The sequence below is a fragment of the Nipponia nippon genome, unplaced genomic scaffold, assembly GCF_047370975.1.
Source record: "Nipponia nippon isolate SJK-2023a ecotype South Korea unplaced genomic scaffold, ASM4737097v1 scaffold_1, whole genome shotgun sequence".
In the NCBI taxonomy this organism is placed as follows: domain Eukaryota; kingdom Metazoa; phylum Chordata; class Aves; order Pelecaniformes; family Threskiornithidae; genus Nipponia; species Nipponia nippon.
In genome coordinates, this window is record NW_028262290.1 from 124,670,999 (window position 1) to 124,695,454 (window position 24,456).

The window sequence follows — 24,456 nt, forward strand, 5'->3', positions numbered from 1 at the left end:
CCCTAATTCAGCAGAGAATCAGCATGAAACTCCAGCTCCATACCGAGCAGAAGCCTTCAATGAAACACAGGCTCTCTAATAAACCTGGGTTAACGAACTGAAAGGCAGAGATCCACAGGAGACAAGGCTTCCCTAGTGGCACTGCTCAACGCTCAGCGCTTATTTAAACTCGCAAAGCAACTGGCTAAATTTTTGTATGAGGAAGGCTGGCGAGAAAGAGAAGCATGAAGAACTGCTATTGGGAATTGAGGGTGAAAGCAGACTTGAGTACAGGCAGGAGGCTGGATGGTTAGAAATAAGAAGTACAAGGTGGCAGCTTTCTTATGGTACAGGACCAAGAAATGAATATGTGAAAGCAAGTGTAGAGCAAAGATGAAGGAAAAGAAAAATAAACCAAACAGTCCAAAAGGGCTCAAGAGGAAAGGGTAACATTCTTCAGAGAAAAAGTAGAAACTGGCAACGTAGAGGTTTCTGAGGCTATCTCTGGTGTTGTGGTCATGTACTGTTGTCTGCTGTCATCCAGCACATCACTTCTGTTGACTTGAAAGCTCAGACAACTTTCAACAGCAAATATAATAAATGACTGTTCGCCAAAGGGACCACTAGTTGACTCAGTGGTCTCATCGCGTTCTTGGCCAGTTCCTGGCACTCACTAAGGAAGTTGATTCAATCAGTGGAAGAGATTAATAAAATCCTAGTCCAACCTGTTGAAGAGCTAGCGTCAACTAACCCAAATATTCCCAGCCTCAAGCAGCCAAGTGACTGCTTTGGAATCTTTTTATTTCTCAAAGACTGACAGGTTTTGTACGTAACTAATCTTTTTTTTTTTTTTTTCCCCTCTTAACAGCAGTGATTGCTAAATGCTGAATTACCCCATCTTGCAAATTAGCAAATAAGTGAACATGATTTTTTTGTTGTTGTTGAATAATGGCTAACACATTACAAGATGGATTTCTTCACGCATTTTGACAAGTGTGGTCTTGCTTTAATTATGTATGAAAATGCTTTGCAGTATGCCAATAAGAGCCCAACAGTATATTTTTGCATATTTTTCAAAAATAATGAAGTCTTACGGACATGTGACCTTTCTGCCACAGTCTGCAATTACATCTGTGCTTAGAGGGAATGTGGGTAAGCAAATGACACCACCATTTGTGTGTTAGCATCTGAGTAAGATGAGATTTCCTATTTAATGAAATCAGCTACAGCATATTCTTACCATAGTTCTTCCTAACAGACACTTAAATTTTGATAGTTTTGTGGCATCTAAAAGAAAAAAATACAGACATGATATCCAAGGAAAACCTCAATACCAGAAACAGATTCTAAAACTGAGGTGAGCTCAAATAGTTATTTTCACTACTTCACTATCTACAGTTATAAAATAGGGGGGAAACCAGACTCCAATCCTATAGTTTTTTGCCTAATGACACAAACTCAGGACTATGATATGTGACTACAAAAGGCCAGTAGCATGGAAGAAGTTGCACGTTCAAAGGATGAAGTAAAAATGGCTAACTGTACAGTATCTGAAAAATATTGTAACATTTCACAAAAACAAACCAGCAAAATACCTTTTATTAATTTATTGTAGTAATTTTATTTATATGGATATAGCACCTGTCACATTTTCAGCATGCATTAGTATCTTCACTGTACTAAGCACTACACAACTAATTTAATTTGAAGGATGAAAATCACAGGTCTGTTTTTAATTGTTCAAAACCAACATTGCACTAGGGTACCATAACTAATAAAGCTAACTATAAGAGCATCTGTCCTATGGTATCTTTTCTTTAGCAGTTTTCACACTACCTTCTTCCTTACACACATAACATTCACTGTATGTACACCTCTAATTATTGGCAGACACACATGGTTTAGCTGACATTGCCCCTCTGTATCTCATCTTTAGACATTCTCTACTTTAGAACGGTATATCATATTACCACATCCTATGGATAGTCAATTCATGCTCTGACAATCACAGCACTGGAAAGCAGCAGACGTGCCAGCACTGTTATCTGCCAGATTAAATGTTGTGAATACCAATCTGCTAATCCTTAAATTCCCAATTTGATTTGAGATTTGTTAGATAGAGACTATGCCAAAAATTTCCAGATAATCAGATCCTTTTTCCCAAATTGCACCCCCTGGTATCCACAGAGGTAGCAGCTCACAGAAAAAGTCAGGCTGAGAGCAGAAAACGGCCATGTGAGTTCTCAGGATATACCTGACCTACAGATGGATAGCGAAGAGTCCTAACGTGTTTTTACTTTATTTTTTGATTATCTCTGCGTCTACGTTCACATTCTCATGTTAGTCAATACTTACGGAAGTCCCTTAAAGACATACTTTGGCAGAAGTTATGAAGGGAAAAAATTCCAGGCATGATGGTCATTTGCTTGGCTTTACTCATGAATCAGAATTAATTCACACAAGAAAGGTAGAGGCATCTTTGGAGACAATCAAGTCACACCAAATTGTATTGCTCTGCCCCTCTCTAAAATGAAATGAGGTCCTATAAAAGGAAAGGAGATGATGGCACTCACCTTACATCCCTCACAAGCACTGACACCATAGTGATATCCGGATGACTTGTCTTGACAGACAAAACAGGGCTTGTAAACACGAGGGGGTGGAAGTGGTGAAGGAGGGCTCGGAACAAGTTCCTCCGAACTGGTGCTCTGAGTTTCAACTGCTACAAAAGAAAAAAGAAATATAATTGAATGATTCATGAATTAATTTTAAATTACTAATTATTTACTGTATTATAACTATCAAACTGGCCCATATCTACCTTTGTATAATAAATGTTCATTTGTCTTTCCTAGCAAAATTTAAGGTGAACTAAAGTAAGGCAAATAGTGACAGGACTACATGCTCTAGCTTCAAAAGCTTATTTTCAAGTACCTGATCATTTTTCACGATCCAGCTACTCAACACCACAAAAGCTTCAGCTCACATCAGATATATGGCTTGAATCTCTTTCCAGGCTCCAAAAATGGACAACCTTGGGCTCGTGTTCTGGTTTTAGCCTATTGAATTGCATGGGATCCACGTGTGCACGCTGGGTATCAACCTTCAAAGGGAAACTGTGGCATGTACCCTTCCAACCGGTACCTAATTTTGGGAGAGCTCTTGTATCTCTTGCCTTTGTCTACAAAAGGTAACACTTCCAATGTGCAATTTTGCCACAACAGGATAGGGGCATGCATCAGGACATACGTAAAGAGAAAAATGACTAAGTACAAGACCTGAAGTGAAAATTACCTGAACCTTTTTTTTTCCATCTGTAAAACTAGCACAACCCAGCAACACTTCCTTACCTACCTTCAGATTTGTAACATCAGGAAACCTCTCTGAGAAAAAGCTACTTACACATTATGACCCCATCCCTTTATTGCCTTAATATTTCTGGACAGTCATTTGTTTTGAACCTGCTGAAAAGCCAGTTATCCCTTTCAGGGAAAGGACGTGAAAGCTCTACTATGCGACGTAAGACATGCAAACTACATCTTTCCAAAACATCTGCATTAGTTTTCTGTGATATGCTGTCATCATTCCTCATATTTATTGTAGATGTGCAATACATTTTCATGTTTCACCTAGCCGTTCTGCTGCTTCTCAGATAAATCCCTCTAACTTTTCAACAGATAGACAGAAATGACAGTATCTGTGAACTCAGATCTATCCAGAAATATTAGGGACTATCAGCAGAGCTAAATCTCAAGAGTACTAACAGCAGGCCCTAAAGAATATTACTCAATGGAAAATCTTAGACAAGATTTACTGTACATGATATTTTTCAGATTACAAAGATGATACATTTGTATTAAACTCATGATTCATTGTCAACTCATGTTCTGCAGAATTCACAGAGGGCATCATGGAGCATGATACAACTTCTGATTACTTGTGAGAGAAGGGCCCCTTTCTGCCATTTTTACTCGGGTTAAGCTACTATCAACTTCAAGGACGGACATTTCTTGAGAAGAAAATAAATGCTAGAGTGAAGTGTTAAAGGCTCTGATTCTAGGCAAAAAAAAAAAAAAAAATCTTTCCAACGGGAACAATATATTTATATATCTAACAACAACGAGGCTATGAAAAAACAGAAAAGTAAAATAACATGTGGCTCCATAAATTTTGACGTTAAGACAATGTCCAGAGCTATACTTATCTTTTTCAGCATTAAATACACTGAAACCTGGCAAACCAAAAATTTACAGGTTCCTACTGCACCAAGCAAACTTTAAAGAAGTTTTTTCTTAATGAAAACAAAGATGAGAATGATCACTTCTTTTCAACAGTAATTTTTGGTATTTAAGACAGACAGAAAGTGCTCTGTTATTGATCTCTGCACAGCCATCCTGCTTGAATCAATAATCTATTAGTACTTTTAAATTAAAGTTAGATTCATCAAATGCCCTTGAGAGGCCTCAAACATTCTGTGCCTTATTTCATGCTCGTACATGAATTATGGTGGCTTCTAATCAGTCTGTGGAATGATAGAATTTTAGCTTTAAAACTCTAATACCAGCAGACAACGTGTTTTGTATTAGCTCATTCAGCTCTCCCAGTCCATCTAAAAGACAGTTTTTAGGCTCCCCATGGGAAAACAAGGTTGTGTCATTCAATAAAACAACTGCACTCCTGCAATCCTTCTGTGATTTCAGTTTGGGGAAAGCAATCTTTGAGGAATAATACTGATACACTTCTGCTTTTTTTAAGATTTCATCCTAAACAAGCACCAGCATCCAATAGTAGTGTTCAAACCACGAACCATATGTACAACAGAGGTCTGTCAGGCACTGGCCAAGCACCAGGAACTTGCGATACCCAGAAGAGATTAAGAAACCAGCTCAGTTCATAAGTACATAACATAGTCAGCAACTGAAGAGCTGGAGGCGCCGCTAGAGATTTTTTTTCTGGACAGTTTGACAAGGCACAGGAGAAGGAAAGAGCCAATGTATACCAGAAGACCCTCCCTAAAACACCCATATATATATATGCGCCACTAAAAGTGCTTAATCTATTCAATGTAATACTTGTATCAGCTGAGCAACCGTCTAGAGAGTTTGATTTTTTTTTTTTTTTGTAAGAAAATCCAGTTTGGCAACTTTCACTTTTGATCACAGGCAAGATGTACAGCTTTCTGGAGAAGGCTTGAACTCAGGTTACACATGCTCGATTCTTATTCCAGCTTCTGACTTACTATTCTTCCTTGGATTTAGCCTTTTTAACTCTTCATTTGGAAATGTATGTACTGCCAGCATGGAAGTGCAGAAATCCAGTGCAGGCATCTGTAGCAATTCATGCTCAGCAGGTATAAAGCGTTATTTCTGTATCATGTCAGTGGCTAGCGGACGTGTGTCAGCAGAACCCGCTTTCTTCTATGCATGTCTGCACATGCAAGGTGGAAAAAAAGAAAGGATAGTGGGCGGACAGTTGACATTTCCAGAAGAGGCATTTTTAAAGCGGTCTTACAACTTTAGGAAGAATTCAAAGAAATAAAAAATAAAAAAAGCTACTTCTTTCCATGCCATGCCCTGATGTCTTGTCCTGCAGGATGTGACACTTCAGGGTCCCTACTCACCTGAGAAAACAGAGCCTCAATGCCATCACCCAACACCTGAATGCCGCTTAAGCACACAGGGACTCTCAAACAATCGGTTACTTCACAATTCCTAAGATGTCTGAAATATTTCTAAAGGTTAGATAAAGCAGCAGATAAGATCTTTAAAAGCCCAGTGTGCTTTGTGAGAGCTAATTTACTGCCAGCTAAACCATGTTGACAGATGGAGGAGGTATTTTACTTTGTGACCAACTAGAAGCAGGCAGGCATTATGAAATGCCTTGCGTTTTGCTAGAAACTTAGATTATTAAGCTTGTATGTTAATGCACACTTTGGACAGTTGAGTCTTAAAAGAATAAGAAGTTGTAAAGCAAATGGCATTTCCTGGATAGCCTCAAGGGAATTGTGAATACTGAGCTAAGGGTCCCTGGTGGGAAGCAGCAATTTCAGCTAATTAGGGTGAATAGCAAAGTGTTGCATTTGGTCAAAACATTCTGTTAACCCTCATTTTTGTTGGCATCAACAAGAGTCTGGATTTTTTGCCTTTTTTTTTTTTTTTTTTGTGAATTCACTGCAGGAGTGCAAGGCACACAGCTCACATACATTAGGCAGAAAGTCAAAGGAAACGCCAAAGTTCAACTAAAGTACAAGTAATTAGAACCAGATTCTCTGCTGCTTGTATGTGTGCATTTGATTGTAGAAGTTATTTATAAGCCTCCAAACATTTGAAAAAATAACTATATACTGTAGATCATTTAATTTTTATGTCTCGTCTGGAAAAAAAAGTCTGCTTTTAATCATCTTCCAGGAAAGAGCCAGGAACTGGGAAAGTGGGTCTCAATTGTTTCAATACAAATTTCTCTCTTTCATGTGCCACATAAAACTATACTATAAAATTAAATCCAAAATATCATTGACTCAACCCCCCCATCCAATTTTTTTTTAATAAAAAACTTCTTTGAATTTGTCATGCTTAAATAGTTTGCATTGTTATGAGTTTGGTGTGTTTTTTTTTTTTTTTAAACTGTTGTTTGGAAGACAGACAAGGGGAGAAGAAAAAAAAAAAAAAAAGAGCGAGAGAGAAAGAAAACATTATGGTGGAGACTTGCCAGCCTTGACTTAGTAACCTGGCCATGACCCTCCAGCGAGTGTGTGTTTGACCCGGTCACACATGACTCTGGCTGCGGACTGTTGCTGGGTTATAAGTCCCAGATATTTTTACCATATATACAACAGGTGGGGATCACAGACAACAGAAAGAGAAAAACAAAGTCTTCCCTTGTGTGAAGACTCCCATTTTCTCCTTTGCAAAGAAAGCAACACAAAGCAAAGAAGCCGTGCTACTATTTCACGTATTGGCACTCGCTGTGCTGGATCGTTGTTTTACCCGGGGGCTGGCGGCACGGAGGTGGAGTGGGCTGAGGGCAGGAGGATGGAGGAGGAGGCTCAGGGGAAGCCATGTGCAAACGTTAATCAATGCAGAACAAATTACCAAACTCTAACATCGGAACCACAATCAAAAAATCTTTCCTCATAGGGCTGGGTATGCATCGAGGTTCAGGAGGGAATGCTTTTTATTACGAGTGAGCACAATATACCTGGATTAAAACATAGGCTGCCACAATAATTCCAGATTGAGATACTATTACCAGAAGTACTTAAGAAAGTATGTCTTCCACATTTGAGAGTTTGTTTTTTATTATTTGTGTCTTGCTAGCTGCCTTAAAGCCATGGTAAGGCTTTAATATAAGTTAAATATAAGTTCTTTTATTTTAATTCTTGATTACAATTTTTCCAGCATTAATGTTAATCAAGTCATAGTTCATCTCTACAAGACTGTCTAGGTCTTAAAACCAAAAGGTATTATTTGGGTTGAAAGCCAAAAAAACTTTCTTAGTCTTCAGTTATCCTTTTAGCCTGAAAAGAGGCATTCCACTTTCAACAGGGACATCAGAAGACGAAACTTTATGACCTGTTTTCTGCTTAAGGGCGCCCAACCCAAAATGATCCCTTTTTGGTATTTCAAAAGCTGAAAGAGTATCCCATGGGTTTTCGCTACATGCTGCTCAGGATTCCTACAGTATGATTAAAATAACAAAAAAACTAGCAAGAAATAGAGGTTATGGAGCTCAGAAGCCCAATCTGCAAGGCCTTACTAATGGACAAACTGCGCACAAGGTCACCTAAAAGGTGCCTCAGACCAGGTCATTTGAAAAGCCATGCCTAGGGCACAGGCTGCTGCTGCCAACAGCTATCTCGGACAAGGTGCAAGCCCCGATAGGCGCAGCTGAGTTGGCAGAAGTCTCTAAAGCCGAAGTGCTTTTGCTGTTACGATTCTCGTCAGTGAAAGAGCGATGCTGACAGCTGGCTTCTGTCCCGTCGCATCTGGGAGAAGAAGGGTCCTGCTGAACTCTGCCCTCCGCCTTGTGAGTACAAGAAGCAGTTAAGCACACTCTCTGCTCTGATATCCTTACCCTAATGAAGTTCCAAGTACAAATTTGGCCATTGCTCCACTGCAGGCAGACATACCGTCAGGACAGTATTTTCTTCCCCCACCCTTTTGCATCTCGTGTATTTAGACAGTACGCTATTTTGGGCAGGGTCTCAAAATATGCTGTACAGTAACCGGCGCTGCAGGACCTTCAAGCGCTACTCCAATGCAAATAACAGTAATGATTGTGATCCTGCCAAGTCAAAAGGTGTTTGAAAGAATGAACCTTGAAAGGCCTCCACAACCTTGAGGGGAGCTATTACTTGCAAAGCAGGTCCTCGGAGCGCTTTCATTTTAACTATTTTAGCATTTCAGTGTTAAAACACAGACTAACTTCAAAGGATGAGTCTAAAAAAAAACCAGCTTCTTCATATTCAGCAAATGCCTTTGCTGTGTGTATACCAAGTTGTATTTGCCAACTGGAATGGCAGAAAAGAAGTGTTGATGCTCGTCTGCTGCATCTCCCCCAGTTTAGAACTGGGAGAAAGTGAGCTGCATCATATTCCTTCGTGCCTTTCATCAACAAAATTGCCAAGTTTCAATTGCAAATCTGTAACGTTAACCAGCAGAGTCATGTAACACAAGCCAGCGGAGTCAGTGGATACTGATCTTGGCCATACAACAGAAGTATAGCCCTTTGAAACCCTTATTCATCTCAGGGGATGAGGGCCAGGAAATAAAGTTCAGCATCCTACTACCAGCATAGCAGAGCTATCCAGATTTGTTTGCAGTAAATCAGAAGACAACAACATCTATCTTTTGGTTACCCTTCTGTTCTAGTCTCATAATACAATTTCTCTTCCTTAGCAGCTAACTCCTTCATTTGTAGCACGGATTTTATTATTCCCACAAACGTCCTCTATCAGTTGCCCAGTGAAGGGTGGGGATTTTTTTTGTAGCATACTTTTCTGTTATGCCACAATCTGGCCTCTTAATGAAACCATTTGTTCAGCATGCAGATTCAGTTACCTGACTTTACAGTGCCATTTATTAAGGCACTCCAGGGGCCCCACCTGCCAGCGCATCTTCCCAAGTGACATTCCTGCATGGATCACAGACACCCTGAGCAACTCTCCCCAGGCCCTGCTGGCCCCGCCACGCAGCACAGCCGGCAGCGCTTCTGGTCCTGCCGTATTTAGCAGCATGAAAGATCCTGCTCTCTTCTACCTATCTGATCTACAAGCATGGTTCCTGTCGCTCCAGTATGTGACTATCCCACGAGCATTCATATTTTTACCTTTGTAACATGTAAGTGAGATAAGGGAAGAGCTATTCTTCTTACTTTACAGATGGGAAACAGAAGCATTGACAGCCCAAGAGCTTGATTCACTTGGGTCTTAAATTCCTAGAAAAACACAAGCAGTACCCAGCTGGGATTTTCAACTGCAACCAACAACCTAGCTGTAGCTCTAGCAGCACCTTCAAAACATAGCCTTACAAGTCTTGCCCGAAGTTACATATAGGATACACAACAGAGTGGGGAGTTCAGTTAAGTCTGTGCTCAGTCCCTGTAATGTGGGGGCTCCGAAGCACCCCCAAGTCTCCACGTGCACCCCGCTCACCTGCCGACTGCAAGGAAGACCAGGGCTGGGTGCCTTCTGCCCCCGAGAGCCACCACTGCTGCAGGCAGGGAACTCAGGAGAGATGATGAAAGGCTTGTCTTCATTTTCTGATCTTCATGGCCAGCTAAGAACCAACTTTCTCTAAGACTACCCCACCATATATACAATTACACAGGAATGTCCCAGCAGACAACAGACCTGCCCTGAGAGAAGTCCCAAATCCTCTCCCCTGAAGGCAACTCAGCAGCACCCATGCACGTGGTGTGTCCCACGCAGGCATAAGCAACACCAGAAACTGCCACAAAAACCTCTACTCTTGACTATACCCTCCAAATCAACACCAGCCTCATATACCGCCAAGACGTAAGCCTGAATCTACCAGGCTAGTCCTTATATATTGACCACATATGACCTGGAAATCACCACTATGCCCTGACCATGTATTTCTGAATGCAAACACCCTGAAACCTTTTTCTGAAGCTGCTGCATCATTTTGTTGTGTCCCACAGGTATTCTGGAGGGGAGCCGTCACTGCAACCACCTCTGGTGCTTCTCCCAGTAAAGCCAGGACTTCTGGCACCTACATACTCTACAAACATATTTACTACAGCTAGCAGTGAAGGACAATGAGGAAGCTGCAGCTGCTCTGTAACAGTGCATTCATATTCTGTAGGTTTGCTCAGGATGATATTATTTGAAGAGTAAGGTTTATCCTGCTTTGCAATGCTTGGTTCTCAAGCACCAGCTCCACTAAACCCGGGGGAAGTATGCATAACTAACACAGGAGATTTGTGTTCACATCACCTTTTCAAAGAAAATGATACTGTTTTTCAGGCTGGTTTTTTTGGTTTTTTTACAGTTATATCAGCAAAGCAATTCTACATTTGGGTTTATGTGTCCATGTAGCCAGAGAGACGCATTTACACCTGAGCAAATGTGGAAGGCGGAAATCTTGTCAGGATTAATTATATCAGGGCCAAGAACTGCGTCTGGTTATACCTGTGTTACTCTCAGGACAGCGAGACTAATGACGCACTAGTAACTGAAAACAGGAGCGTCTTTCGCTAAATAAATGGCCAGGCAGACACCGTGAGGGAGCCAGGGTGAAAGTAAGTGTACAGACAGGATGGCCGGAGGCTTTGGCAGGCACGGCTGAGTTTACAGGGCAGCAGCTCATCAGTTTGTATTAGGAGCATACCTTCAAAATGAAAAAGAAAACATGTTAAATGAAAAAAATAAATCGTACGGAAAACTGAAGAAAAACATCCGAAAGATGCTAGCTCCGTAGTTTTTTCAGGTCGGTGATTTTCTGCCTGGCCACTACCATGCAAAATTGCATCAGTCTCAAGTGAAAATTCCGCATTATTGCAAAACTGAAAAATGGGGTCTTCTTTAAAAAAATATATATAATTGTTCTATCATTTGTGTGAAATTAGATTTTCCTTTGGAAATGAACTTCTCTTACAACTCAGGCCCTGTTTGCTTTACCAGTGAATTCCCGAGGTCAGATCCTCATCTGGAGTAAAGTGGTATAGGCAAAGAAGCGACATAAATTTAGAGAGGATGAGAACTCTGGCCTCTTTATTTATGAAAATGAAGACTATTTCTGTGGTCTATTGATACAATTGTGGTGTCACAAATTCAGCATGCTTTCCCTGCAGGATCAAAAATAAGAAAAAAGGCACATTGTGGAGGACAAAACACTTAAAAATAAAAGGTGTCTGATTCTTTTTTCAGATCTGTTTTACAGTGTTGTCACCCCACTGATTCCAAGAAAGACTCTTGACTAAATGAGAGAAAACTCAGATCCAGTACCTTCAATAATAAATAAAAATTGCAAGGGAAATGAAATAGTTACTATAATCTCTATACACATCCAGATATTTTACTAAGTCATAAAGTCTCCATTTATAGTTATTAAATGTTTTATAGTGTTTTGAGGACTTTCCTTTTATCTTCAAATCTTTTCAAGCAAGCAAACAGAATAATTCAGAGTATTATACTAAAGGAATGATTTTATTCCTCAAAACTCACCTCCTGTCCAAGTTGGTATTAGTTTTCGGTATTACTACGTCTGCCAAATAAATTTTTTATTTTCTATATATTCAACATGTTCTTATGACACCATTCATCATGACTTTTTGCTGTGGCTTGAATCCAGCAAGAAAATGATTGTTTTAATATCTTTAATCACATAATACTATCACACAGTTGTTCAGTACCACATGGACAAAATAAAACTGTTGTGCTCTATTTGGAAATGCAGTAAAACTGACTTGCTGTGCAATATTTTACATATCAATTTATTTCTCAAACTTTAGGACCATTAATTCAGAACATTTTGATCTTTAGGTGTTTTTAAATCTTAAAATTAACAGAGTGACTCAACAAGAACCAATTCAGTGATCAAAACTACTTCAAGTTAGTATAGTAGCAGTTAAAATGCTTATCATCCCAATTAATTTGTATTACAGCCACACTGCTGGATATCACTAATTGATTTATATACCCTCTTTTCTATACCCATTTACAAGGGCAATTATGAACTCCATCACATATGTTTAAATGGGTTACATTAGAATAATATCTAGAAACTAGACTGCTGAGCTTAAAATCTTTAAGAATAAGTAAATTCTTCATTAATGGGTACGCTATCAATCCACTACAAACGGCCTATAACCTTTAAGGTGGTACCCAGTACTAATATTTCACTTTTCATGGGCAGTTTAGGGTTGACTCCAATGATGAGCTCCACCGCTATTTTTAATTGTTTTTAAAATTGCATATTATAGACAGCAATAAACACTTACAAATTAGCATTATACCATCCACAGCTTTCTGCAAAGCATGGTTTCTATAAAATACATCTGTAAATAATAAGTATAAGTATGTTGAATTTAATGAATAAGGGCACTAAAAGAAATTGAACAGTAGGGGTTCAGCAATTAGAGTAACTGCCCATTTTATTAAAAATGTATTGTTTCCAGCTTTCGCTTGAGAAGGCTTTTATTGCTCTGCTAATTCTAGAGTTTTGATTTCCTTGGAAAAGGAGATCTAACTCCCTATATTCTTTGACAGCCCCCCGTCACACAGCCACTCGCTTTTTTTACAAGGCAATGGACAACTGTGAAGCTTTATATCTCATTGCTCGGGATCTCACTCTCTGGCCCCTGCTGCAGACCATTTTTGGCATTGTGCCACTCAGAGGTACGATTCTTTATTGAGTAAGGTTTCACCCCACAACGGAGCTGGGATGAAACTTGCTGAACCAGCAAACCCCAGGCAGCCACCCCCGGGCCCTTTCCCAGAGGTTGCCCACCCTCGGGCGGAGCAGGCGGAAGAGCACGTGCCCGGCTTCCCAGCCATGCCGCTGCTGAACAGGGCCATTTGCTGAAGCTGGCAAGGCTCGGGGCCGTGAAATGGAGCCGTGCGTTTCCTCCTGCCGCAGAGCAGCAGCCTCCCGCAGAGGACAGGGCAGTGCGTAGACTGGGAGAGGCAAAGGTAGCTTCTTAAACCAAGCAGATATCCCAAGTACACGTCTCCCATGCCCTTAACATTATTCCAGTGAACCTCTGGGGTACCTCTGCTTACATATAGATGTTTTACATCTACGTAGCTTACTCCCCTAGTAAGTGTTAAGACTATTTTTTACGCTAGCCTAATTGCACCCACATTACTGCACTGCTGCAACTGTGGGGGTATAATTAAAACAATACATTATTTCCATTTAGACATGACATAGTAACAGGAAAAAATGGTTTTCATCACTTGGACTTATCTGCAACTAGAAGGGCAGTCAGACCAAAACTTAACCTTTCTGATATCCTCCAGCACACACACATTTTGCAACATCTGAGACCAAAACAGGGACAAACTCTGTCCTCCTTCGTCCCCTCAGCATGCCAGACCAGGACAGTGCATTACTAAGAGCAGCTCACCTCAACATTTCTGATGCTAATGTAAGAAATTCAAGTTTATGGAATATTTAAGAACTGAGCATCGCCAATATCCTTCGAGCGGGCAAATAAAATATACAGTTTATCAAGCCGTAATGCTTGCCTGAGCGGAATTTCAATATTTCTGAACAGAATACCCGCCAGACAAAAGATGATAACACAGTGGGGAAGGTACCATGAAAAACTAAGACGCTACCAGATTTCCCCTCCTTGTAATTCAGAGTCCTCGTCATTGAGTTTATATACTATTTTATATCTTTTTTTTTTTCTTTCTTTTTTTTTTTTTTTTTTTTTTTACATTTTTATAGGTGCAATTTACTTTCCACTGGTGTGGTTAACCTGGCAAACATCCCTCTGCCCCTTTCACAGTAGGTGCAGCAGAAGCTGAAAGCTGGGAAGGAGCTCGGTGTCCTAGAGCAAAGCAGTAGCAACACTGCGACTGTGGCTCAGAGCGCACCTCTACCCCCTGCCTAGAAGACCGAAGATCAATAAAATAAGACATTCACAAGAGACTGGAGACAAGATGAGTACCACAACTGGAGAGCACGTTTTCCAGTATTCTGTTCTCCTATTCTCTAACTGCAGTGGATTTTCCTATTAAACCTTTGGAGTGAGGAATGCTCATAATTTTACCTGCATGTCATCTGTCAGTACTCTTCTCACTCAGAAGAGAAAAAATACGCACACTCTGTACTGTAGGCACACACATACGTGCTAGCAGTACTTCTTAGTCACCTGGTCTTTCTTATTCAATATCCTACCTTCAACAGTGACCTGTTTTTTGGTTTGGTTTTGGGTTTGTTTCACAGCTAAGCTGCTCACAATTGACTGCAATATCCCAGCCTTACAAACAGGGAAAATATCAACCATACTTTATACAGAATATGGCAAAAAGGAAATACTTTATTTTCAAAGAGCTGGACAAGCAACATTCAGTCCTGACATCCCAAGAAACGTAAGGCAAAGCTTATGCTTTGAAAAAGGGAAGTTACTTTTTTCAAGTGAGATTCAATTCCAGAAGATCTCTGGTTACTGTCCTTTCATAATTTTAAGATGTCTATATTATGATTATCCAATATTACACATTTGCATCTAAGTACGTTTCACAAAACATACATTTTTTTAGGTAAAAAAACCTTTTCCTGCCATGTTTGAGAGATTCGGGCTGTCATTTTATGTAAAAATTAAGCTCATTTTTACAAATGCTTTCCCAGTTGTCACGGTTGGAAAGATGTGTTATTAAATGTAAATTCATTCAGTGCCATCTTCCCGAATTTGCTGAAGGACAGCTTTAGTGCCTCAGCTGATACCGACAGGATTCTGAAGCCACAGCAAAGTATAATTGACAACACACCGAGGCTATTAAAAAAATTGTGGATAGTGGCGAAACTGCCTAGAAGACTATCCATTTCACTTTAACTTCCAGAAAACCTCCAACCTGGGGCACTAGGACTTCACAGAGTGACCGTGACAAGGCAGAGCAGTTATTTTAAGGAATTAGTAAAATATAATGGCACGGGGTTGTTAGTTAAAAATGATTTTTAATTTCTTAGTATTTGCACAAGTCTGACAACTGCACAGCAGCATATAATTGCCCCAAACTGTAATATACCTAGGTAAGCTTTCCACAGAATAAGTGTAGTATGCTTTCCTTTACCTCCCTTTCTAAGGTCTGATCCTGTTTTGCCTCTCATTACATGGACCTCTTGGAAATTTTGAGAAATCTTCTTAGTTCTTTTTCCACACCTTAACCCACCAGATATGACATGTTTGTCATCAAACAGATTGCTATAAAAATAATAACTAAAAAGAAGAGTAACCTGTGAATCCAAGAGATGCTCTCTGAGAAAACTCACCGCTGACCAATTTACCCTGGGATCAACCTCTATGGGCAATCCCAGTGCACGGGCAACCCCAGTGGGACAGGGGCATATTTTGGAAAGCTCTCACACCACCCAGGCAGAGGGGAGACCCCGCTGTTTCATGGCACCCCCGGCATTTGCAAACCAGTTTGCCTGATCACTGCCTTCTATTGTTTCCTGAGATAAGCAGGACCCCAGTGAACAATTAAAGCTTTCAATAAATAATCTGTAAGCACATTCATTTGATTTACTGTTATTTGATACAGCAGTTAGTTTCAATGGGGCAGTTACTATTGATCACATAAAGTACTACAGACAAACATGAAACACTTCCAGAACTCCATGGATTATTACTCTTTATCTGCCACTCATCTGGGCTACTTGTAACGGTTGCGAAATTTAAAATCAATAACAACAATTAGCTTTCTGTATACTCTCAGGAATGAATCATGTGAAATATGTTTTGTTACAAAAATGAAAGGCCAGAGAGCTTGCAAACGTGAAAGACACTTGCAACTAGCAAAACTCTAAAATAATTTCTCCTGGTATTAAAAAGCATCCACAAAAGGGGTAAAGAAAAGAAAAAAATATAGTATTTTAAACGCATCCGCAAGCATACACACAATTATAAAAGGGTATTGGTAAGATCGTCAAAGGAAATCAAAGAGATTTAGGAATACAACTTTCAACTAAGCTGGTGAGAAAGAGGCACCCAATCTTTCCTTAGAAAATTCCACTACAAGCCCTACAATCTCATACTCACTCCTTGACCTCTAAAGGAGTTTTGGGTTGCTAGCAATGGCAGGACTTGCTCCTATGTAGGGAACTGAAGACATAGCAAATGGTCTGACTCTTCCCACTAGCTTTTACTGAAGAGTCTATCACGCACACATAAAAAAAGGTATCCAAGTGCAAGAAATTAAAGCAAAATGAAATTAATAAAGCTGGAAACTGATTGTAAGGGATATACGTTGAAAAATACCTTTTCTTTTAGCTTCAGATTAATATAAATTAGTTGTGAATCTAATGAAATGCATGGAAATAACAGTATTTTGAGATCTCTGCTAGAGTAATAATTCTAGATAATTAAAATGCAAAGCAATAAGAGAAATGTTTTATCATTAAACTGTAACCAGAGCTCTGTGTGAAATCATCCATTCAGAAGACTTGTTTTTCATCAATTATTTGTTATTTATCTGATGTAAATATAAGAAGGTCTAATTAAAATGTATGACTCCTTATGCAGCTTCTTGTCATTAAGACCAATGAAAGCATTCTGAAGACCATAATGAAATAATTATGTTTGCCTTTAAGAATCCTCTTCAACAACACATGGCAGTGCTACACTAAATTAAAACATCAGGAACTAAATTTCTCTTGCATCTATTTCCATTTTCACTAATTATACCCCCAAGCTTTCCAATAGACCAGGCCCTAAAATTCTTTTGAAGCTGTAACAGCCTAAGGAACAGCAGCCTTTTCATAGTAATGGACTTTGATGAAGAAACTAAGGTAATGCAGCCCTGGAAGCATTAATATTTCAAATAGAGTTATCATGTGAAAATATGTGTTTATTTGAAAAACAGGGAAAAGATTGTTGGTAAAGAGCCAAATATGTGTTCCAGGGAAACCGATACTTTGATTTAATCTCCTTTAATTGCGTCATTCCTTCCTCACCTCTTTTCATCAGAGTATTTTCTTGTTCTGCACAGAAACGAAGGTTAGCAAAAGCATAACAAACATGGTATTACTGGGCAGTGTCAGTGTATCATGCTGTAACTAAGCTCTGCTGTCACATTTTAGTAAAGGTGGAAACAGCCCCCGTGAACAATTGCAGCATTCATACCGGACTCCATTTCAGGGAGAGGGGAACGGCTATTTTCCCAAACCGTGTCCAGACATGCAGTGCTTCCCAACACATAGCTGGTGCTTCAACCATGAAGTCTTGCAGGACCTCTCCAAAACACAGAGAAAGGAAAGGATTTGGATAAGGAAAAAAACCACAGAAGGATGTGAGTCAGCTCTGAATTCTTGCAGGCAGCCGAAGGCTTCGTTTCAAAACTTTGGAGAGATAATGGATCCTTACTGGCGTGGTCTCAGGGAAGTTAATGTGGCAACACACGGAAAGCGTAGAAAGACGAGTAGTTCACATACCTAACCTGCATAGCATGTGACGATAGGCACAACTAGAAAAACACGGCCGGAATGTGCTCTCTGAACTGAGAGAGGAAGGCTGAGGTTCACTGGGGGACGAGGACTTGGGAGAAACATATTCTTCTGTTAGCCCCCCTCATCAGAGACACTTTGCACAAATATCTGAAAGACATAGGTGATTTGCCGTTTGTTCTGCATTTTACATCTTGGTGTTCAAAAGTATGGGGTGAAAACAGAAGGGTCTTTAAGAAAGGCAAGTCTCGGAGACTTTCCAGGCAGCCACTAAGGAGGATCTGACATATTCCCTGATCCAGTAACTAATAAAATTTCTTCCTCAAATGAAAGAAAAGAGCAACCCAAACAACAAAGCAATGCAAAGGAATATTCTGAAAGATGGAGGGGACCAGAAAAAAACCTTCTCAGACCAGAAGTTGAGAGGCAGAAGGATGAACAACTGCTTAAAAACAAACCAACCCCGCCTCAGGACCTGATCTTAACAATAAGAAAAGCTCACACATGCATGACTGCGTGACTTTTTTAGCCAGTCCTTTGACTCATGCCCCAAGCCAAAAACGCAGATTGGTGGATGAGTGCTCTCTGCTAGGAAGGGAAGGTTTGTAGAGAAGATAGGATCTTTGATCAGGGCAACCCAGAGAATTGTGAAAAAAAAACAAACAAAACCCCAGAGACACGAGCTTTGGGGCACACAGGCATTTCCCTGCGCCTGAACCAGGGTGCTGGGGAAGGGATCCGCCTGCGGATCAACTGCCTCAGCGGCCGCAGCCCTTGCCAAGGGTACGGTGTGGGCAGGTATCGCCAGATGGCACTGTGACACAGTTTTCCAAGTCCTCCTCCGTCGTGTGCGAGTGAATGTTCAGTCTTGGAAAGACAGGCAACGCCGGTCTCCCTTGTGGGTTTTGGGGTACAAGATGAGGAATAAACGAAGCGCTTGGGAGACGGAGAGCCGTGAGCGGCAGAGGAGACTGCTCCCTGCTCCAGTCTCTGCCCACGGCCGTTCCCTGAGCACTGGGGCAGGGGGCTCTGAGACCCCCAAAAGCCAGGGTACGGCTGTGCCACCTCTATCCCAGATCGGTATCTGTGAACAAGTGAAATATTTAGATCAACTCAGATGCTGTTACATCTACTGATCATGCAGAAACCTGGGAATCCTCTTGGTATCGGTCAGCAGCTGGCAGAGGAGTGATTCTGGTACAAGGCTGGAAGATGAGAAGGAAGTCTCATAGGAAAAAAGATCTCATCATCTCTATATGATGTGCTGCTGTGCCACCAGCCAGCTTGGCAGAGAAGACCACTGGCGTGGTATAACGGCCATTTCAGGAACTCACCACAAGCTGCATTCAGATAAAAAAAAAAAAAATCACAGGATTTGAGAGATTTTTTGTGTTGATTGCTTTTTTTTTATTATTATTGAACCATTCCTTCCACTGTTTGTATCTTACAGGCAAAAATGGCTTTCCAGGATTGAAGCACCCACTGAAGGAAATCTGAGTTAAATCAAACTGTGGCAGTTGTCTCTGGTCGGTGCAACGCCAAGCAACTTGTTTAATTGCTCCACATCCCTGCTATATATCTTTAAAAGGAGAAGGATCCTTCTTTCTTTCTAAGAAGAAAAGAAATGTTGGATGTTCATTGTGCTGAACATCTAACGCAATGGGATGAGCTTTTACTGGTATTTTGTAGAAGTAGTGGTACATAAATACATTAATGGCTCACTCATACGACCACTCTGTGTCTGAAACTCTTATTAAAATCAAGGATGGAGGGTTGAGTGCATTTAAGTGCTTCACTAGATAAGGCTCTAAAAGACAAAAATATACTTAATTTGTCATTTTATTGTTCAAAGATCCTTGCTAAAAATACAATGTGAGCCTAGAGAAAAATATTATGGTTCAATGGAAAGAGATCCTCCAAACCACTAAAAGAAACTAAGCGGTGCTAAAAGAACCTCTTTGTTGCAAGACACTTCTCTGCTCTTTTTCTTAGGGGATGCACTTAGAGGGTAAAATGTAAGTCACTGAAAGTGCATATAACGGAAATCCCTCCAAACTATGGATGGACTTTAACGTCATGTCCTCAGCGGTGAAGATCCAGAGCACTCTGAGAATTTATAAATACTCATTCAAGCTTTAACCTATTAAACCTATACAAGTGTCGCTTGCATGTGTATATTTAACTTGCATAGTTTTATAATATTCAGTTTATATATGGTATAAGCAGGAGAAAGAAAAATCACCTTGTCCAAGAGGAACAGAAGGTATATTATATACTCTGTGTCTAGGATTCTTTACACAGACTTGCTGGATTATATTTCCGTCTCTCTTAACAAAGTATTTGAAGAAGCTGTGAGGCTCAAACAGAGCGCCTAAAGAAAGCAGGGTCAGTTATATAAGGGCTGGCATTAGTTTGTTAAAAGTTTTTTTCCTACCCACTCCCAAATAAAGGGACAAAGAAGTGAACATTGTGGGAATGTGTTTCTAAACCACATGATATCCTTATCAGATTGTCATGTACAAGGGAGGTTCTCACACAGGGACCCCATGCTGGTGAGCTGCCGTGAGCTGCCCCGTCACATGATGCAAGTTCTCCGCTCCTATTCAGATTACTAAAATGAGCTGAAGGAAGCTAGGTTCTCCCTCCCTCCCCCCCCAAAATAAGCAAAATGCACAGTGACCACAGTCATATTAATTCGCTGCCACTAGGAAGACAATCCAGAGCAGCTGCTAACGATGAGTGAGTATATGAAGAAGATAATCTAGCTATTAAAATTTCCACCACAAGTTTGAAACTGTCTCAGATTAATATCTGATGAGCAGACTTTAATGCGAGGAAGCAAACAGAGAATCGGAGAGTCAGACAAAATACAGGGAAAAAACCTCTGTTTGTGGTTTCAGTGTGGAATTCTGCAAACTTGACTTGTAAATTTACAGAAAGAGAGTAATATGCTCTTATAAACAAGTTCTACTTTGTTTTATAAATGTCTATATTTCCACTGTTAATGTTGTAAACTCTGTCATTGAATTACTTTTTCACACAGTTTGGGGGAATTGGGAAAGTCCTTTAAAATTTTTTAATATTAAACAAAGGTTCTAAATAGTATTTGGTCATATTTCTTTAAAAGTGCTGAGGGAGCTCCTAGATGCTCAGCATATTTGGAAATGAAGCCATGAAATGTGGATTTAGGATGCTAACTTTAGGCTACTGTTTCTGACATTCTTAAATTTTGAAACACATTTGCTCATGCAACGACAGATTAATAAAATTCCAGACCTTAGATTATTTTTTTAAAAGACAGTTTAAAATCCACATTTTTGGATGGAAGTTGTTTACTGATTACAATTAGAAGGAACAGCTAAGATTACTGTGACCGAAAGACTGCACAGAAGAATCATTCCCACATGATACCAGTTTGTTTATTTTGTACCTAGAATATGGTTCTCGTAAAAAGGCAGCAGCAGACGAAAGACATTACTCTTGGTTTGCTTGCTAGAAAATCCAGCTTTGCTGCCCTCCTGCCTATACTTTTTCTTGCAGTACAGAGAAAAGGATTATTCTGTTATTTTGGAATAGTTTTGAGCATTTCATGGCTTGTATTTTCATGGTTCCGTTTGGTTTGAAAGGGCTTGGATTTCAGCAAGAAGTGGCATGGGTCACACTGCATGGGGACAGACTTCATGCACGTGAGCAAAGGTCAAAATCCATCATAGCTTTGTATTTCCCAGGCCTATTACTTTTGGCAGTTTACCCTGCCAGAAGGGGCTAAAATATTTGCTTCCCAAAAGGAGTAAACATCAATAGGGGGCAGGAACATAATCAGCTTCGCAACCACACAGCAAGGAGAAATGAGGGAAAAGGATCTCCTCCTCACCGTAGCCATGAAGCCATCTAAACGTTAGATGCAACATTTTCAGCAAAAAGTTGAAAGATTTCACAGCACAGTGACTTGAAAAGGACAATAGGCCTATTTAGGCAATTATATTATGCAGGCTTTGTTATTAGGCAGCCCTGCTCAGCCCCAGAAAGTCTGGATAATCAAAAGTGTCCAAGTACAGGAAGGGGAAAAGTACAACCCCACCCTCCCGCACAGCCGCTGCCAGGACCTCTGGATTTGAAGGGTAAAGTCTATTTACCGAAGCTCCTTGGCCATTTTATACATCAACTGATATCCTTCCTCATGGGGCTGCACGCTGCAGCCTAGCGTAGCTCTGGAAAGCCCTCCGAAACCACAACTAATTTGGCCCCGGCCGCCCGCCCCTGTAAATTCGCTGCTCGGAGGCTGCTGCCAGCCCCCCAGGCAGAAGCTGCGAGGCGGAGAAGGATGGTCCCCCCTGCTCGCACGCATACCAGCGCTGGTCCCCACGGCCAAACAGATCTGGAAACTCATCGCAGCTGTGCTCTGCTTTTGAGGTCTCAATAGGATGGGGCACAGCGCGGCCGACCGCGGCAGACAGCAGTCCTTCTGAGCACAATGTCCCTTTCACAACCCCGCTCCCAAATCTAAATGCTGGCTGGGTAACACAGCTGCAGTTCATCGGCTGCGTAAAGGGCGGTGTATAAATTAGACCTGAGCAAAAACAGTCATTTGGGGCGTTTAGGGGAGGTGGAAGCATAATCCGCCAACCGGGGTGCCTCGCTCCCCGTGTGCCCCCCAGCAAAGCCCCTTAGCACGGCCAGGCTGTGGTGCAGGCATGACGCACACATGGTTAATGAAGACGGCTCAGCACTAAGTGAGGATTTAACTGGATGTGAGGATGACTAACTTGGCCGTCTGAAATATAATCTCTCTCTTTCAACCCCTTAACTTCGCCGTAACCCTCTTCGAGGCAGCGCCGCGCCAGCCTGGCTTTGTTCTGACAAGTTGCACCTTTGCTGCACAGACTCATTAGGCAAGTGGGGAGTCACCCAAAGATACATTGCTTTTCCTCCAAGCTTATCCCACCCTGACTTCACCAGCGAACGTCTCTCATCATTTTTGTCTGCACGAGTTTTTGACAGTGCTGCATGTCCATTAGAGTTCTCCTGTGCCAGCAGCTAAATCAGGCTAACTGTATCAGAGTCTACGTAGAGAATAGGTTGTTCTTGTTTCAATTAATTTGGAAGAAAAATATCCCTATGCAATTTTTTTTTTTTTTTTAATGAAGGGGATCAGAAACCAACACTTTTCACCGCATATTTCAGGGCACTGAGCTACAAGTATAAAAATTTAAACAAAGGCTGTGTCCCTAAGCAAATCAGTCCTAGTGATTTAGCTGTAAAGTTTATAGACGAACTTTAAAGAAAATAACCTGGTTCAAACAGATCTTGCCTTCTGGGCCCTAGCAAACACACCTGCAGCAATTTGATACTTGGGAATGCAGATTACAAGTCCTTCACTTCAAAATGTTTGTTTTCAAATTCAGAAAGATGAAAGAAAATAAAGTACTGAGCTTTTTTCTGTTGAGCACAGATGTTCCCGGTATTTCCAGTGCTTGCAGGGAACGAGAACCTGACCCAAACATCGCAATAATCTGAAATTCAGAAGGAAAACGCATGCCTTCTGGAGTTCCATCTTCACGAACTTTCTGAAAGTTAATACCTGCTAGATCCTCTCTGGGCAAACACCTCCCACCAAACTGAAATAAGAACTGTATACTACAAGAGCCTTGACATCCTATTACATTCTCCTGCCATATCCGTAACTTTTGCCTTCTTCGAATTTCTTATTCTTCTAAACCTAACAAAATGCGGCAGGCAGTAGTCTTCTACTTGATATAATTAGCTGAAACACTACATACTGCCAAACAAACTTACTCTTGTTTTGGGCCTGCTCGTTTCTTTTTTTTGCCTGTTTAATTAATTAAGACTAATGAAGACCTTTTTTAATAGGCTTTTCCAAGACCAAAGGAAAATCGCCATTCCTTGCAGCTCTGTCTCTCTCAGGGCCTGTCCCGTTCCCACTTCCGCAGTATTTAGTTAGCTCACGTTTCACCAAAAGTTACTCGTTTTCGCTCAGTATTTGTTGTCGCTGCATTACAAGGCAGCATAAAATTCACCTTACTTAAAAAAGTATAAATTACTTATTCTTGCAGTCTTAACTCTGTTGTCCTCTTAAGAACTATTCTCATCTAATTTGTTTATACTGACCTGATTTTTATCTCCTGAGAAAAGCAGTGAGAATGACTCATGATTAAAAGTGCAGTCAGTTCTGCTCTCATTTCTGAGTCTTTAACTTTCTTTGCAAATAAAAACTTTCATTTTAAACTTGTAACAATATAACTAATATCACATAAAACGTAAACATGTATGAGTGCAAAATCAGGTATTTTTTGGTGTGCTTGTAACACATCTAACGTTTGGGTTGCAACCCATAAGCAGGTTTTTCCTCCCACAGAGGGGAAGAAAAAAAATACCACACAAGTTAAGGTCACGTTTGGGTTGTGCCTTACCCTCTATTTTTACTTTGCAGATCTTCGTGGACTAGAAAATTTGTGATGCTGCAGGAGTGTGCTTGCTTAGTGAATCGTAACAGGATTAACATACTGAAGATGTGCTGAAGTTGGAGACCTACAGCATTCTGCCCTAATCCCTGCAGCGCCCAGTTTTGCCAGCGTTTCAGTCAAAGCCCTGATGCTGGCTGGGACTGTTACTGGCCCGTTCAGAGTCTGCACTATCCATGTCTTAGTCCCTCAACAACCATTTACCTTTTACTCTACAATCACGTCTCTATCGAAGCAATATTTCTAAGGCCTAAAGCAATGGCTGCAGGTGTACCGCTTTTATGGCAGAGCCAAAAATAAAATTACAAACTAAACCAAAAAAACCTAGCTATTACACGTCTAATAATTTCAAAATTTGG

General features: G+C 40.7%; 1 protein-coding gene across 7 annotated transcripts in view; it reads right to left on the reverse strand.

Moving 5' to 3' along the window:
* RARB (retinoic acid receptor beta) overlaps positions 1-24,456 on the reverse strand; it is a 336,849-nt gene that overhangs the window by 66,932 nt on the left and 245,461 nt on the right. For all 7 annotated transcript variants that reach the window (XM_087771085.1, XM_087771093.1, XM_009466441.2 and 4 more), the window contains one exon: positions 2,553-2,701. In XM_087771085.1, the coding sequence (XP_087627211.1) occupies positions 2,553-2,701 (149 nt within the window). The remainder of the gene's footprint in view (positions 1-2,552; positions 2,702-24,456) is intronic.